General features: G+C 41.5%; 1 protein-coding gene across 1 annotated transcript in view; it reads right to left on the bottom strand.

Moving 5' to 3' along the window:
* Positions 1 to 15,146, bottom strand: part of AMOT (angiomotin) — a 46,696-nt gene that overhangs the window by 10,701 nt on the left and 20,849 nt on the right. The window contains exons 6-7 of the mRNA XM_039247420.1: positions 3,629 to 3,778; positions 2,657 to 2,847 (exon numbers count right to left, since the gene is read on the bottom strand). Of these exons, the coding sequence (XP_039103351.1) occupies positions 2,657 to 2,847; positions 3,629 to 3,778 (341 nt within the window). The remainder of the gene's footprint in view (positions 1 to 2,656; positions 2,848 to 3,628; positions 3,779 to 15,146) is intronic.

The following is a 15,146-nucleotide window of genomic DNA, read 5'->3' as shown; positions in this document are numbered from 1 at the left end:
TATTTTTTATTTCTAGGAGAGAGAGAGAGAGAGACAGCGTGAGCAGGGGAGGGTCAGAGAGAGAGGGAGATACAGACTCTGAAATAGGCTCCAGGCTCTGAGCTGGCAGTCAGCACAGAGCCCGACGCGGGGCTCGAACCCACGAACCGCGAGATCATGACCTAAGTGAAAGTCGGACGCTTAACCGACTAAGCCATCCAGGCGCCCCAAATTTTTAAGGTTGAATGAAACCACTGGACAGAAAAGAAAGGGCAAGAGATGTTGGAAGGGAAGGCAGAAGAGCCCATAGGTTCTGAAATAAAATTTTCTGAATGTTACCTTCCAAATTGGAAATCTCATTAAAAAAAGAGGAAAAGGAAATCAATCTCTGTGGCCAAGCATAAGAGGCACTATCTCTGGAAAAAAAAATAGTATAATCCTAGAAACAGCAGGGTCTGGAGGAATTACCTAGTCCACCTCTCTCATTTTGCAAGAATGTGAACACAGTCTCTCAATTTCTCCTGTGGGCTGGATTAACAGGCATGCAAAAAAAAAAGCATACAGTCCTGATAACACGATGTTTGACCAAGGAACTAACATAAGGTGTTTCTGGTCAGGTGGAAACTAGCTGCTTTTTATCATATTAGATGATAAGCATGCACATTTAAGTGAAAACAGTGATTACATGGAAACTTTCTACCTGGTGATTTAAACAAATGTGGTTTAAATTAAATCTACTTTGTTGAAAGCAACGGATTCTGGGAAGAAATCTATCTGAAAGATATCAAAACTCCCAATATCAAAACTTAGGAAGGAAGGAAGGATGGGAGTAGTTTTTTTTATACAAGGACCCCAGTGACAACCTCCTAGCTTTCTTGCATTTCCTGACCTGAAGTCTATTCTGAAGTCAGTTTTAGCCATGAGCCTCAAAGCATCAAGAACGTTGGCTTTCCAACATTTTCTCACACTGCACACCTTTATGAGCTAGATCTTTCTCAGTTTCTGCCCAAAGATGACAAAATCACCCTTTATCTCCTTTTCAGTGTTAGGGTTTCCTGAATAACCTTTGAATAACCATTTGGGCACAGGTGTTTTCTTAATTCTTAACTCTGCTTCTAATCTGCCTACAAACTTCCTGACCATCTTCTAGCACAGCTGGGGCTTCCTTGCACTTGGTTACTGCCCTAACATGCAGCGAGCACACTGTTCTCCGAAAAGAAAGACAGGTATGCATAAGCCCATGATGACCTCAAAATCAAGGCACAGGCAATTTCTTTCTTTTTTTTTTAGTGTTTTTTTAATTTATTTCTGAGAGAGAGAGTGAGAGAGAGGGACAGCGTGAGCAGGGGAGAGTCTGAGAGAGAGGGAGATGCAGAATCCGAAACAGGCTCCAGGCTCTGAGCTGGCTGTCAGCACAGAGCCCGACGTGGGGCTCGAACCCATGAATTGGGAGATCATGACCTGAGCTGAAGTCGGATGCTTAACAGACTGAGCCACCCAAGCGCCCCGTGGTACAGGTGATTTCAATCCATTTAAAGTTTATCTATTCTCCATGTACTTGGAGGCAGGCAGAATGTGTTAGAGAAACAGTAAGATGTCTTCCTGGAGAATCAGGAATACACGTGCAGATCACCAGCCTAGCTCTTAAGCACTGACCTCCTCCTGATTTGGCATGAGAAGGACTCACAAATAAATGTATCTGCCACCCCACCACACCCCACATCACAGCCTAAATTCTGGCAAGCGTCTCAAGATTCTGTCAGTTCGCCACCTTTAGGCGAATGTTTGAAACGACATCGTGGTTTTTTAATAACTTTCTGGGTAGAGCTTCAATGGGTGCAATATGCTCTAGCCTCCCTTAGATATCCAACTGGACACCAAAGCTCTGTCTGTCTCTCCAACAGCCCAGGCCATCTCCTGATTCGAATTTAGTTTTTTGTTGTTTCTCTCTTTCTTTTCCAACCAATGATTATGAACAGCAGTGAGACATACAAATTGGACAAGAGCACTGTTTCCTCTAAAGACCAATGTTTAATGTTTTCCCTTGAAAAAGGGGCATGGAAGAGGCAAAAAATTAAAAATCCTTCTGCCACTTTCTCTTCCTCATCAAGTGGAATGTGACTGTTTACATGTGATGAACTCAGGGACCCAGAGAGTGTGGCCTTCAAATATAGACCTTCTCAAAGGGCACGGATGGATCCATGTTCAGCACAGCCTCTGGCATACCTTGGGTAAGCCAGAGCTATCAAATGGCAGCAGCCACTCCTGAGTGACATTTTGTTTGTGAGTGGCATTTCTCCAGAGAGGCTCTCACTCCCGTCCTGGGACTAAACAAAGAAACCTACACATGTGGCCGAAAGAAGTCATGACTCTGGTGAAGGAGGCATGCGAATGTTCACTTGACCCCATCTGCCATCATCCTGGCTCCTGACGAAAGCTGAACTTTCAGTAAGTTCGTTAAGTTAACGTTCATTTTCAAATTCCTGACCCAAATTCCTAAACAGTCTCTGTTTAACCAGGTGAAAGGAAACACACTTAGGTAGACCCTGGTGAGGGGAATAAAGAGCACTATAAGAAAAAAGCAAAAACACCCAGAACAATCTTTTAACCAGTCACCTTTCTGTTCTGCCCATCACCCACACCCTCCAAGGAAGAATTCCAGAAGCCAGCTACTTACCTCTGTGCAGCTACGGTTGCAGCGGCATCTAGAGCGAAATGTCTCATCACATTCTCCTCCAAATACTTCTGCTCCCACTTGGTCATATCAGCTTCCAGGGCCAGGATCCTCTCCTCCTTCTCGCGAAGCAACTCCATCAGTGCAGTAGCGCTGTGTTCTGAAACGCTGGCAGGCTGAGGGTTACCCTGGCGCTGGTTGGGGAGATGCCGAGACCCCTCGGGTTAGTGAGAGAACCATGGTGACCGAGCCCCATTTGAAGAGCCCCTATTCTTAGAGAGCATGACTGCCCAAGCCACTTCAGTTTGGATTCTGATCCAGAAGCAAGGGGAATTCAGATTTCCTCCCAAGGCAACAGCACTTTCTGTCTTGGAGCTTGAACAGGAGACTCCTTTGATCAGGAAAGCAGCTTGCCGTATCAAACAGTCATGCCACTCAGAAAGTGGGACGGGTGGCTGAAAAATCACTATCCCTGCCTACCAGCATGGCATACACTAGAAATGGACATTAAACACCTAGGATTGAGTCCCTGCCTTGTCCCTAACTTGTTGTGTGGTCTTAAGTGAGTCATGCAACCTTTTCTGGGTCTTGATTTTCTCCCATCTGAAAATGAGGGGGTATATGGCCAGATGAGTCTAAAGACTGGAGCCAATTCTAAAATGTCTGGAGTCTATGTGTACAGCATCTTCATTTTTTTTTTTTTGTTCACCAACCCTAAACACTGCATCTTCACTTCTTAGAGGGTCTGCTGTTCATATGAAAATAAAAGGTGCGAGTCAATAGGCATTAAGGATTTTGCTGGGCTAGGAGGCTATGGAAGCTGACTTCACCATCACAATTAGGAGGTAGTCTGGAGTAAGATCAGGTGTGGGGGGGGAAACCTAAAAATGAGCACAAGTGTGGTTTTTATCTTCATGTCTGACACCATATGAAAAATAACAAATAAGGAGCTATCTCATTTTAAGTTCTCAGTACCTGCTGAATTCGGAGTGATTCCAGTTCCCTCTCTAGCCGTGTCCGGAGACGATGCTCCAACTGCTCACGTTTTTCACATGCCGCCTGGAGCTGTACCAGGGCTTGCTGCATCTTCTCGACCTTATCTACATACACTTGCTTCTTTTTCAGCTGCAATTCCAGGTTGGGAGAGTTGCGAGATGGCACAAAAGAGAACAACAGAGTCGGTTATTGAACAACAACACAATCCAGCCTTGTGTTTCGATCTCTTTCCAACCAGCTCCAAAAAAAAAAAAAAAAGAATGAATGGCAAGAAGGTTCTTCATGATGAGTCTTATACTTATCATGCAGCGAATGTGATGGGGAAGAGGAATTAGGAGCCCCCCTGCTTTTTTAAACATTTTCTTCTTTCCCCATAACTATGCCTTCCCCAGACCTATTTGGATCAGTAGGGTCTGTCTTACATGGCAAGCTTTTAAGATGATTAAAATGATAATCCTTATAGAAAGATCCTCACTTCTGCTTTTCTTCACTCTAAACTGGAATATTTTGGGAGAAAGAGATGTCTTATTTTGGTCATTACAATAGACAAATACTAAAAAAAATAAAATGGGGGGCTCTCCAAAGAAAAAACCCTAACTTGGTATGGAAAGGGAACCCATCCTCTGCCCCTTATTTAGGTGTTTCCTCTCCAAGTGACAATCAATGGGTAATGAAGGTACAAGGAGGCCAGAACTGTCTTTTTGAAGTCTGTGGTCCTTGTAATTACCCAATATAGTCATCACTTCTCTCTTGGACAGTTTTTGCTTCTCAAAAGTAAAGTTACCACCCAATAGATTAAGAATTTTTAAATCTCCTCATTGACTAGCACTGCCCCACTACCTGCACAGGTAAATAAAAGAACACAGGTTATTTGTCATTTCCGCTTCACTCATGAGCCTGAGTTGATAACATTGGACTCTGAGAACACTGGACTATAATTTCTCAACTTTATTCTGGGCCCTTTAAAGACATCTAAAGACTAGAACTAATGAGTCTTTAGATTTAGAACTAAATCTAAACCTAAATGAGTCAAACATGATTCTTCCTCTTTACAAGACTAGGAACCATAACAAAAAGCAAAGGTAGAAGCAGGTTGGGACAAAGAATCTGAACTTTTCAAGTTATTTTTAAATGTTTATTTATTTTTGAGAGAGAGAGGGACAGAGTGTGAGCAGGGAAAGGTCAGAGAGAGAGGGAGACACAGAATCCAAAGCAGGCTCCAGGCTCTGAGCTGTCTGCACAGAATCTGATGCAGGGCTCGAATCCACGAACTGTGAGATCATGACCTGAGCTGAAGTTGGGCGCTTAACCCACTGAGCCACCCAGGCGCCTCTGGTACTAAGAATCTGAGTTCTTTGTGCCCTTGTAGTTTATAAGCCAAATCATGGCTCCACTGGAGTAGAGGAATGAGGATCTCAGGGCTCTTTCAAGAAAGCATATACATCCTCAACACCTAAGAAGATTGGGCTAAGTAAGTGCAGCTTCCCAGCTTGTTAGCAAATGAGGTTATACTGTTCATCATATTCGTGCAGTGCCTCTCTTGCTAATAGAATCAACCCACGGACTCTCTCTTTTTTATTTATTTATTTTTACAAATAGTTTATTGTCAAATTAGTTTCCACATAACACTCAGTGCTCATCCCCACAAGTGCCCTCCTCCATGCCCATCCCTCCTCCCCCCACATCCATCAGTCCTCAGTTTCTGTCAGCATTCAAGAGTCTCTCATGGTTTGCCTCTCTCCCTTTCCCCCACGGACTCTCTTTCTAATGCAGACATTCTTCCAGGCTTGTCTCACATCGGTTATTATCCTTTTCATGGAAGCTGAGGTTAAGGATACTTTCACTTTAAGATCTAAATCAAAATATTATTGGTGACCTTGTGAAGAGGAAATTGAAGAATTCAGCTCAGCTCCAACTTTTCCACAAATTCCCGAGCCCTTGAGCTAGCTATGTAGACAGTTGCAATGTTAGAAGTTACCCTTCCAGAACTGCCCATATGCATTTAGTGAGGGCAAGCCAGCAGGCCCAACCCGGCTCCGCTATTGCAGAAACCTGGTAACTTAATGGTAATAAGTCCAAATCATTGCTGTAAAGAATGTCCAGTCAGACAGCAATGTGCCAAACTCTCCTTGTCTTATAAATGCCTTCTCCCCAAATTAGACTCGCCAAACTTTATCTAGGTTGCAGAAAACCTATCTTGTATTTTTCTATCAGAACTGTGGTATACTTTGCCTAGGTGACTTGGAAAAGAAAACTTAAAAGTTTTTTTTTCCTATGCTTTCTTGACATTTACTTTCATTCTAAGACCTTCTTCAATTTAGCCTCATAGACCAGTTGAGGTGAGTTATAAGTCTAGATGCTTTTTATCCATTAGATCTTTTCCTAGGAAATAACAGAAATCAAAACCATTCTCTTTCTTTCAGCAAGTTTACACTTTTCTTTCCTGGGATACATGACTATTTGTAATAATAATGACTAGGGCAATCAAGACCTTTAAGCCATGGATGTCTTTGCCTTCCTATTTGCTAAGCTTTGAATAATTGGAGAGCAGGGAATATCCTTTAACTTCACCTTTTGGATTCCATAATCCTCAAGAGCTATTTCAAGTTGAATGCATTTATTTGTGAATCACTCTGAAAATCCTAGGGGAGCAGTGCAATGTTAATGCAGAGAATGCTAACTGTAATTATGGAGGCTTACAGCAGTTATACTTAAAGGCAATTAAAGTTAGCATGGGTTTTTGCCTTGATGGTGAAGTACTCTGGTGCAACCTCAGAGAACTGAAAAACAAGCAGTCCAGGGCCTGGTGGAGATCTCCACACCCTGCCTTTCTTGGAGAAATGAAATCTTAATATCTTGGCAAAAGCATCTCTAGCAGTAGAAGTCACTGAGCCAACCTCCTGGAAGGGAAAAGCAATAAAGGCCCAGGAAGTTTTCTGAGCTGGCTGAAGACAGGCATGCAGGTCAGACAGCTCTCACAAAGCAGGCTGAGAAAAAAATCCAATTATGCTTTTCCATTGAGATATTTATACATAAGGTACCAGGACCATGGTTACTGGCATAATTCGCCTCCTACCTCCTTTAAAAGAAGAAAAGAGTGTAGGTCACCCATAAATACCATGGTCACTTAGCAAATGCTTAATTTGTAGATAACTTATGACAGAAAGGGACAAATCTTGGATGCTACCAATACAAGACCCTAGAGATGAAATCAACAAATCAGTTGTATTCTGTTATGTACACTTTTTTCCTAGATCTCATCTGTATTTAGAAAGGAACAAAGGTCTATATGGTTTATTAATTCCTCTATTATTGTCATATGCTTCGCTTTTACCTTCATTGTGATAAATCCCCTTTTCTTTTCTGCCTCACCTCTGTACACTTATCTCCTGTGCTAAGTTCCTCAAATGTTAGATCATTAATTAGGACATTCTGGGTCCCCAACTTCATCTTCCAATGTCATCAGAAATGCCAGTGGCTCCTCATCAGTTAAAAGAGAGACCACATAGTAAAATGGTTATGGTCATGAGCTCTGGCCTCAGACTATCGGAGTCTAAATGCGAGCTCTCCCACTCATTAGGTATGCAAACTTAGGTAAGCTACTTAATCTCTCTGACCTTCCATTTATTCATCCATACAACATGGAGATGATGATAATGTGATATACCTCTATAAAGATCAAATGAAATAACTCATGAAGTGCTTAGTAGATGGCCTAATACAAAAGTACTTAGAGTTGTTCTTTTTTTTAAAAAAAGTTAATGTCAAATCACACATGCTCTAGTCTTTTCAACTCTGAACATTCATGCTAGATAGCCTTGATATAGATCTCATTATTTCTGTAACTCTAATTATCACATTAATGTTAAGACAAACCAAATGAGCAAATAACAACAAAGACAGAAACCAATTCATAAATATGAGAACAAACTGGCGGTTGCCAAAGGGTAGGGGAGTGAGGGGTGGACAAAATGAATGAAGGAGATTAAGAAGTACAAACTTCCAGCTATAAAATATACAAGTCATGGTGGTAAAAAGCACAGCATAAGAATGTAGCCAATAATATTGTAACACACTTATCATGGTGTGTATTTCATAATGCACATAATTGTTGAAACACTATGTTGTACACCTAAAATTAATATTATATGTCAACTATACTTAAAGAAAAAAAATTTAAAGACATTAAAAATGCAGCCATTTTCCCCTAAGAAAACATATAAAACTAGGCCTCAAAAATTTCATATGATGGTGCTTCAGATACCTTTGTAAGGCAAGGCCATTCACTGGAGATACAATTAGAAGCAAGGGCTAAGTAGCCACAAGACACCATATTTTCTCCAAATGACACATTTCTCCAAATGAGAAATAAATACTTATAGTCAAAGGTACTGCTTAAAAAAAAGAGCCTTAGCCATTTGTAGCAATGTGGATGGAACTTGAGGGTGTTATGCTGAGCGAAATAAGTCAGGCAGAGTACGACAGATACCATATGTTTTCACTTATAGGTGGATTAGGAGAAACTTAAAGGAAGACCATGGGGGAGGAGAAGGGGAAAAAATAGTTGGGGAGAGGGAGGGAGGCAAACCATGAGACTCTTGAATGCTGACAACAAACTGAAGGCTGATGGGGGTGGGGGAGAAGGGAAGGGGGGTGATGGGCATGGGGGAGGGCACTTGGGGATGAGCACTGGGTGTTATATGGAAACCAACTTGACAATAAACTATGAAAGAAAAAAAAAGAGCCTTAGGCAGAGCTCATTCCCCACAAAACACACACATACACACACACAGAGTCAGATTTTAAATTTTTAATGTTTGATGTTTAATGTTTTATTATTTTTGAGAGAAAGAGAGAGAGAGAGAGAGAGAATGAGAGAGAACATGAGCGGGGGAAGGGCAGAGAGCAAGAGGGAAACACAGAATCTGAAACAGGCTTCAGGCTCTGAGCTGTCAGCACAGAGCTTGATGTGGGGCTTGAGCTCACAAACTGTGAGATCATGACCTGAGCTGAAGTCAGAAGCTTAACCAACTGAGCCCCCCAGGCGCCCCCATGTATATCTATCTATTTGACAGTGAAATGAAAGGTAAATGAACAAAGGGGCAATCAGGAAACTTGGATTCTAGTCCTAGCTCTGCTATTGATGGTAATTTGTTTCCGTTTTCAACTTCAGCATCCCCGTTTGTAAAAAATGAGGAGGGTTTTAGGAGTCAACAAAGGAAAATGGTCAGCAGCGGGCCAAATCCATCCATCTCCATTCATTTACATATTGGCTATCGATGTATTCTAGCTAGAATGGCAGAGTTGAGCAGGTGCGGTTACAAAAGAAACTGTATGGTCTACAAAACTTCAACTATTTACTATCTGGTCCTTTGCAGATAAAATGCCAGACGCTGGACTGATTTTCAAATTGTTCTGTGGAGTGCCTCAGAGGCCACTGTGGTGGGTAAGTTGTATCAGATGGCTTCTCTTTTATGTGTTTTATATATTAGGGTTCTGCGTAAAACTTAACTTCAAAAAAGATTGCCACGTCTTCAAAAATACATATGAATATATACATGTTCTTGTGTGTTGTCTTGTCTTCCCTAGAGAATGGGCCTCCCATCTTACCTCACTCCATCATCTTTTCACACTTGACATCTCAGCATGGTTAAATAATTTAAGGTCCCTGAGGAACCCATGGTATTTCACACCTCATTGCCTTTGGATATGGCATGCTCTCTCTTAGGAGAGACCATTGACCAGTAGGTTTTAAGAAATTAAAAACAAATACTAGGCTAGAGAGATGATCTCAGATGGTCTCTAATAGTCTTTCTTTTTTTTTAATGTTTATTTTTGAGAGAAAGAGAAAGAGAGAGACAGACAGACAGACAGAGCATGAATTAGGGAGGAGCAGAGAGGGAGATACAGAATCCAAAGCAGGCTCCAGTCTCTGAGCCGTCAGCACAAAGCCCGACGGGGGGCTTGAACTTACAAACCGCAAGATCATGACCTGAGCTGAAATAGGCGCTTAATCGATTGAGCCACCCAGGCGCCCCTCTAATAGTCTTTCAATTCACAAATATTTTATGGATTTTATCTTCCCCTTTTCCCCTTCAACATTGGCCAACAACTAAGAGAGGAGTCAAAATGAAATCCCAGAATTCTGTATGGGCACACTCTTGGAGGCAAAAACAAAATAGAAGTTCTGCTTTAGTTTGTGTGTATGTGCATGCAAAAGACAGAACATGAACCGTATGTACTCTCCATAGGATCCTAGATGATTTGTTTCTCTATGTCTTCAGTATTCAAGGAAGTGAAAGTTCACTTGAAAAGTTTCTAAAGCCAAGGCAGTGGCTCAGGTCTAGAGATGAGTACCCATGGGCCTCTAGAAGAAGCCAAGTAAATCCATCACTTAAACCAATTTCTCTGGGTACCTGGGTGGCTTAGTCGGTTAAGTCCGAGTTTGGCTCAGGTCATGATCTTGTGGTTCATGAGTTCAGGCCCCGGGCTGGGCTCTATGCCGACAGCTCAGAACCCGGAGCTTACTTCGGATTCTGTGTCTCCCTCTCTCTCTGTTTCTCCCCTGCTTGTTCTCTCTCTCTCTGACCCTGTCTTGGTATTTTAGACTCACCTTCCCTTCCAACCCTATCCCTACCTCCTACTATACCACAAAGGTGTAATCTATGGTTCTTTATTCTTTTGCCTCTATTCCAATGGTTCTTAACTAGGGGCTCTTTTTCCCCCAAGGGGTCATTCAGCAATGTGTGGAGACATTTTTGGTTGTTACTGCTCAGGGTAGGTTGCTACTGGCTTCTTGTGGGTATAACATCCCACAATACACAAAACAGCCTCCTCTACTATTACCAGTAAAGAATTATCTGCCTCCAATGTCAATAATGTTGAGGTGGAGATTCCTTGATCTACACTTGAGCACTACTGGAGATTTCATTCATGTCACACTTTCAACACTGCTTATATTCACATTTTATTACCATACTCTCTTTAGTCACAGACCTCTAGCTGAGTACAGGATTTCACACTCTGACACTTCATGTGTCCCAGACTGCTTTCATCTTTCCCCAAAAGTCTATCCTTTTGATAGTTCAGTCAATATTATCACTTAATCTGTTGTTTCCAGTCACAATACCTTGAAATTATTGTTCTTCCTCTTCCCTCTGTCCACCATACCCAATCTGTCACTGTTACTATGTGAATTAAACACATCTCATATTCTTTTGTGTCCTTACATTTTCATAGCTTACATAGTTTTAAATCCTAATTTCACAACTAAATTATTATAATAATAACCTAACAGATCTCCTTACTCTCAGTTGCTCTCTGCCATTGACACAACGTGCGTGTGCATGCGTGCACACACACACACACGATCAGTGCATCCTACACACAGTTATAACATACTTCCTCAAGAAATACATTTTGGCATTGCTCTCTTTAAGGACAAAGCAAGCTACTGCTAGCATATCCATTCAAGTAGTATTGATTAGGTATCTACTATATCCAAGGCGCCTCTATACCTCCTCTCTCACTTCTTTAGACCAAAACTCTTCTTTCTCACCTATATCTCAAGCTACTTGATGCTTCTCATTTCATCCTCAGTCAGCTAAAATATGCTTTTATCAATGTTTTATCCTCCTCTACCTTAAAATTCTACCAGGCCTCCCTTGCAAACTATCAAGCTTTGTATTAGTCTGATCATTTCTTTCTTTCTTCCTTTTCTTTTTTTCTTTAATCTGATCTTTCTTCATCCCTCCTCCACATCACTAAACTCTCCAGGAGTTTTTCCTTGAATAATCTGATGTGACCCTGATTGTTGCTTTTCTCTAAAGTCTCTCATAATGTGTAGCAGTAATTGTATAAGATTTTATTTTATTTTAATTTTTTTATAGTTTATTTTTGAGACAGAGAGAGACAGAGCATGGGGGGGGGGGCAGAGAGAGATAGAGACACAGATTCTGAAACAGGCTCCAGGCTCTTAGCTGTCCACACAGAACCTGACGCGGGGCTCGAACCCACAAACAGCAAGATCATGACCTAAGCGGAAGTCGGACGCTTAACCAACTGAGCCACCCTGGCGCCCCTATAAGATTTTAATTCATGTGTGGATTCATTCGTTCGTTCATTTGACGGACAGATATTTACTGAATGCTTATCATGTGTCAGGCCCTATTCTACATCTGAGAGCAGAAGTGATACATGGGAAGCAAGACAAAGTCCCTGCCCCATTATAGAGCATCATCCCATAAGCCACATAAGGGCAGGGCCTTTCTTTTTCCTTTGCATCTCTCTGAGGTTCTAGATCTAGTTCATTTTTCACTGCCCTCTTGGTGACCAGCTAACGTTAAATAGCTGTCAAACAGAAGAATAAAAATGAGCATAGCATAACAGCTATAACACTACAACTATATGAAAAATAAACACACATTCATTAATATATCTGCTTTGTTTGGCAAGTCAAGTTAAGGCTTTCACGTCATTCTGATTAAGAGACAATTTTTTAAAGGAGAATCATAAAGTGGGAAGAATGGCAGAAAGGCAATCCAGTGAAGAATAGGGCAAATACTCTTGAGCTCAATCAATCATATTTTTCCATTGCACTTCTGCAATAATTTGAACCCATTCCCAAGCATTTGGCAGATCTCCTAACCCCCTTCTGACTCAGGAAAATCTGATCCCTGCAAATGAATACCACGTGATGGCATCTCTTCCCTCCTTCCAACAACTGTGGACATCTTTCAAATTTATTTTTTTTAAAGATGGTTACATACAAAATTACTTCTGGGGCCCCTAAAGCTACCCATTTATCTTGGCCATCTGAAAGAAACTCATTTAATCATTTATGCACTTTTCCATTTATGCACTGGTGGACAAAGCAAAGGGCACGATACTTTAGAATTAAGAGATCTGGATTTTGTCCTAGATTTGTCACTAACTGTATAATCTGCCCGCACTTTAATTTCCTAATCTGTTGAAAGAAGACAAAACTTGCAACGTTCATAGTGGGAGATATAATAATGTTTTCAAAAAGTTAAAAAAAAAACACATGGGGGTAGAGATGAATCAACAGGGCACAGAACCTTTAGGGAGTGAAAATAATCTACATGATACCATAATGACAGATACATGTCATTATACATTTGTCCAAACCCAAAGAAAACACAACACCAAGAGTGAACCCTAATATAAACTATGAACTTTGGAACACTGATATGTGAATGCAGGTTCATCTAGTGTAACAAATTTTACCTCTCTGGTGGGGGATGTTGATAATGGTGGAGGCTATGCGGGTGTGGGAGCAGGGAGTATATGGAAAATTTCTGTACCTTCCCCTTTTATTTTTAGGGAAACCCAAAACCAGTCTTTAAAAGCAAAGTCTTGGGGCACCTGGATGGCTCAGTTGGTTGAATGTCCAACTTCGACTCAGGTCATGATTTCACGGTTTGTGAGTTCAAGCCCCACATCGGGCTCTGTGCTGACAGCTCAGAGCTCCTCTCTCTGCCCCTCCCCTGCTTGCACTGTCTCTCTCTCTCTCAAAAATAAATAAACATTAAAAAATTTTAGAGTAAAGTCTTACTAAGTAATAAAAATATACAGATGGATAGGTGGGGGGGTGGGATATTGTTACTGGCTGGCTGAACACCATCATATACACACACTTCACTGGCTAAAAGACACTGAAACTAATTACACAGAACTAAGTCCAGTGCCATAGAAGACATCCTTCACTATGACTGATTTTCATCTTTCCCTTCCATTGCCCACAACTCCACTCACTGTATCACAAATGTCACAATTAAAGTACACTTTCTGGGGCACCCAGGTGGCTCAGTTGGTTAGGCATCTAACTCTTGATTCTGGCTCAGATCATGATCTCACAGTTCATGGGTTTGAGCCCCATATCGGGCTCTGCGCTGACAGTGTGGAGCCTACTTGGGATTCTCTCTCCCTCTCTCCCTCTCTGCCCCTCCCTGGTTCATGTGTGTGCACTCTCTCTCTCTCTTAAAATAAACAGGTCAACTTAAAAAAATAAAAATATAAAGGGGCGCCTGGGTGGCTCACTTAGCTATGCATCCTGACTCGATTTCAGCTCAGGTCATGATCTCATGGTTCATGAGACTGAACGCTATATCAGGCTCTGTGTTGACAGCACAGAGCAGACTGCTTGGGATTCTCTCTGCCTCTCTACATCCTTGGCTCTCTCTCTCTAAAAATAAATAAATAAATAAATAAAAATTTAAACAAACAAACACACAAATAAAGTGTATTTTCCTTGCTCCTCTCTTCTCCATACAACTAGTTATATGTTGCTCCATGACCCTTCTGTGATTTCTATTTGATTTGATTTAGCCTTACTCAGGAGCCCGAGGCTCCAAGTAAGAGTTCCTTCTGAAGCAATTTGGTAACACTACCCTGGTATTAGCAAGCTGCCTCTGTCTATTGCCAAGAGGCTGTGGTCCACTGGTGGATATTAAAAGAACTGAAGAGTGGAAACCACCTCTAGAAACTTGGTACCAAGAGGATGGAGTTCATTCTGTTAAGGAGACTAAAGGAATTATACAAGGCTTCCAATTTGGTAACTTTAAAAGTTAAAACCATAGGAAAAAACTGAGAAAAATCAAGCTCTGAGAGTTCGTTCCATCTCTATTTGGGGTGGAGACATAATTTCTTAACATAGTGGGTGGAGCAACACCTACTTCAATAAAATATGCAGCCTTAAATATGGGAAATATCATCCTTAGATGAAATGACCTTCAAGTGAGTCAATAATTCATCAGCAGAACACTGTGGAAGATTCTTGGGGAGATAACGTACTTTATCCGAATTCCCATCAACCCTCTAAGTGCACACATAATTAGTACCCTCAGATCTTCTGTCCATACTTTATAATCCAGCGAACTATTGTGTGAGTTTTACCTACTAGTAACAAAATCCTATTCGTTTGAAGATTATTTTGGATGAGACATAAATGTCGATGCCTAGCACAGCTTCCTCTAATACCGGGAAAGGAGACCAGTTATGATACTGAGGATGGCGTAAAACTGTCCATCTCTCAAACCAAAATGACAAATCAAGTAAGTAACAAGGGAACTAGAAATAAGAGAAATTGTCAGCCATAAAGACTAATAGTGGAAATGGAGGGAAACAATGTGAATGTTGTTTAGAAGAACTGAGTGGAGTGGCAAAAGGACACTGGAAAACGCACTGCCACCAAGGGTTATCACTGCGATGTCTAAAGCATCACCAGCCATCATAGTTCAGCAAAGGTTAACACTTGGCCCCTTTACCCTGAATCTCTGTGGCCGTCATTCTAGCCTAAAGCCAAAGAACAAGGCTCACTCGCTTTTTTTTTTTTTTTTTTTTTTTTTGCCAGCACTCCCACATTCTGCTCTGTCCCTTCCAGTGCACTCTTCTCAGTAAGCAGCCCACCCGCAGCATCTTCCCTCTTTGATCTTGCCAGGGTCTTTTTCCCACCATCCCTGAAACAATTACCCAAGCA

The sequence above is a fragment of the Hyaena hyaena genome, unplaced genomic scaffold, assembly GCF_003009895.1.
Source record: "Hyaena hyaena isolate Hyena2069 unplaced genomic scaffold, ASM300989v1 scaffold_297, whole genome shotgun sequence".
Lineage (NCBI taxonomy): Eukaryota > Metazoa > Chordata > Mammalia > Carnivora > Hyaenidae > Hyaena > Hyaena hyaena.
This window is presented reverse-complemented; position numbering and strand designations above follow the sequence as displayed.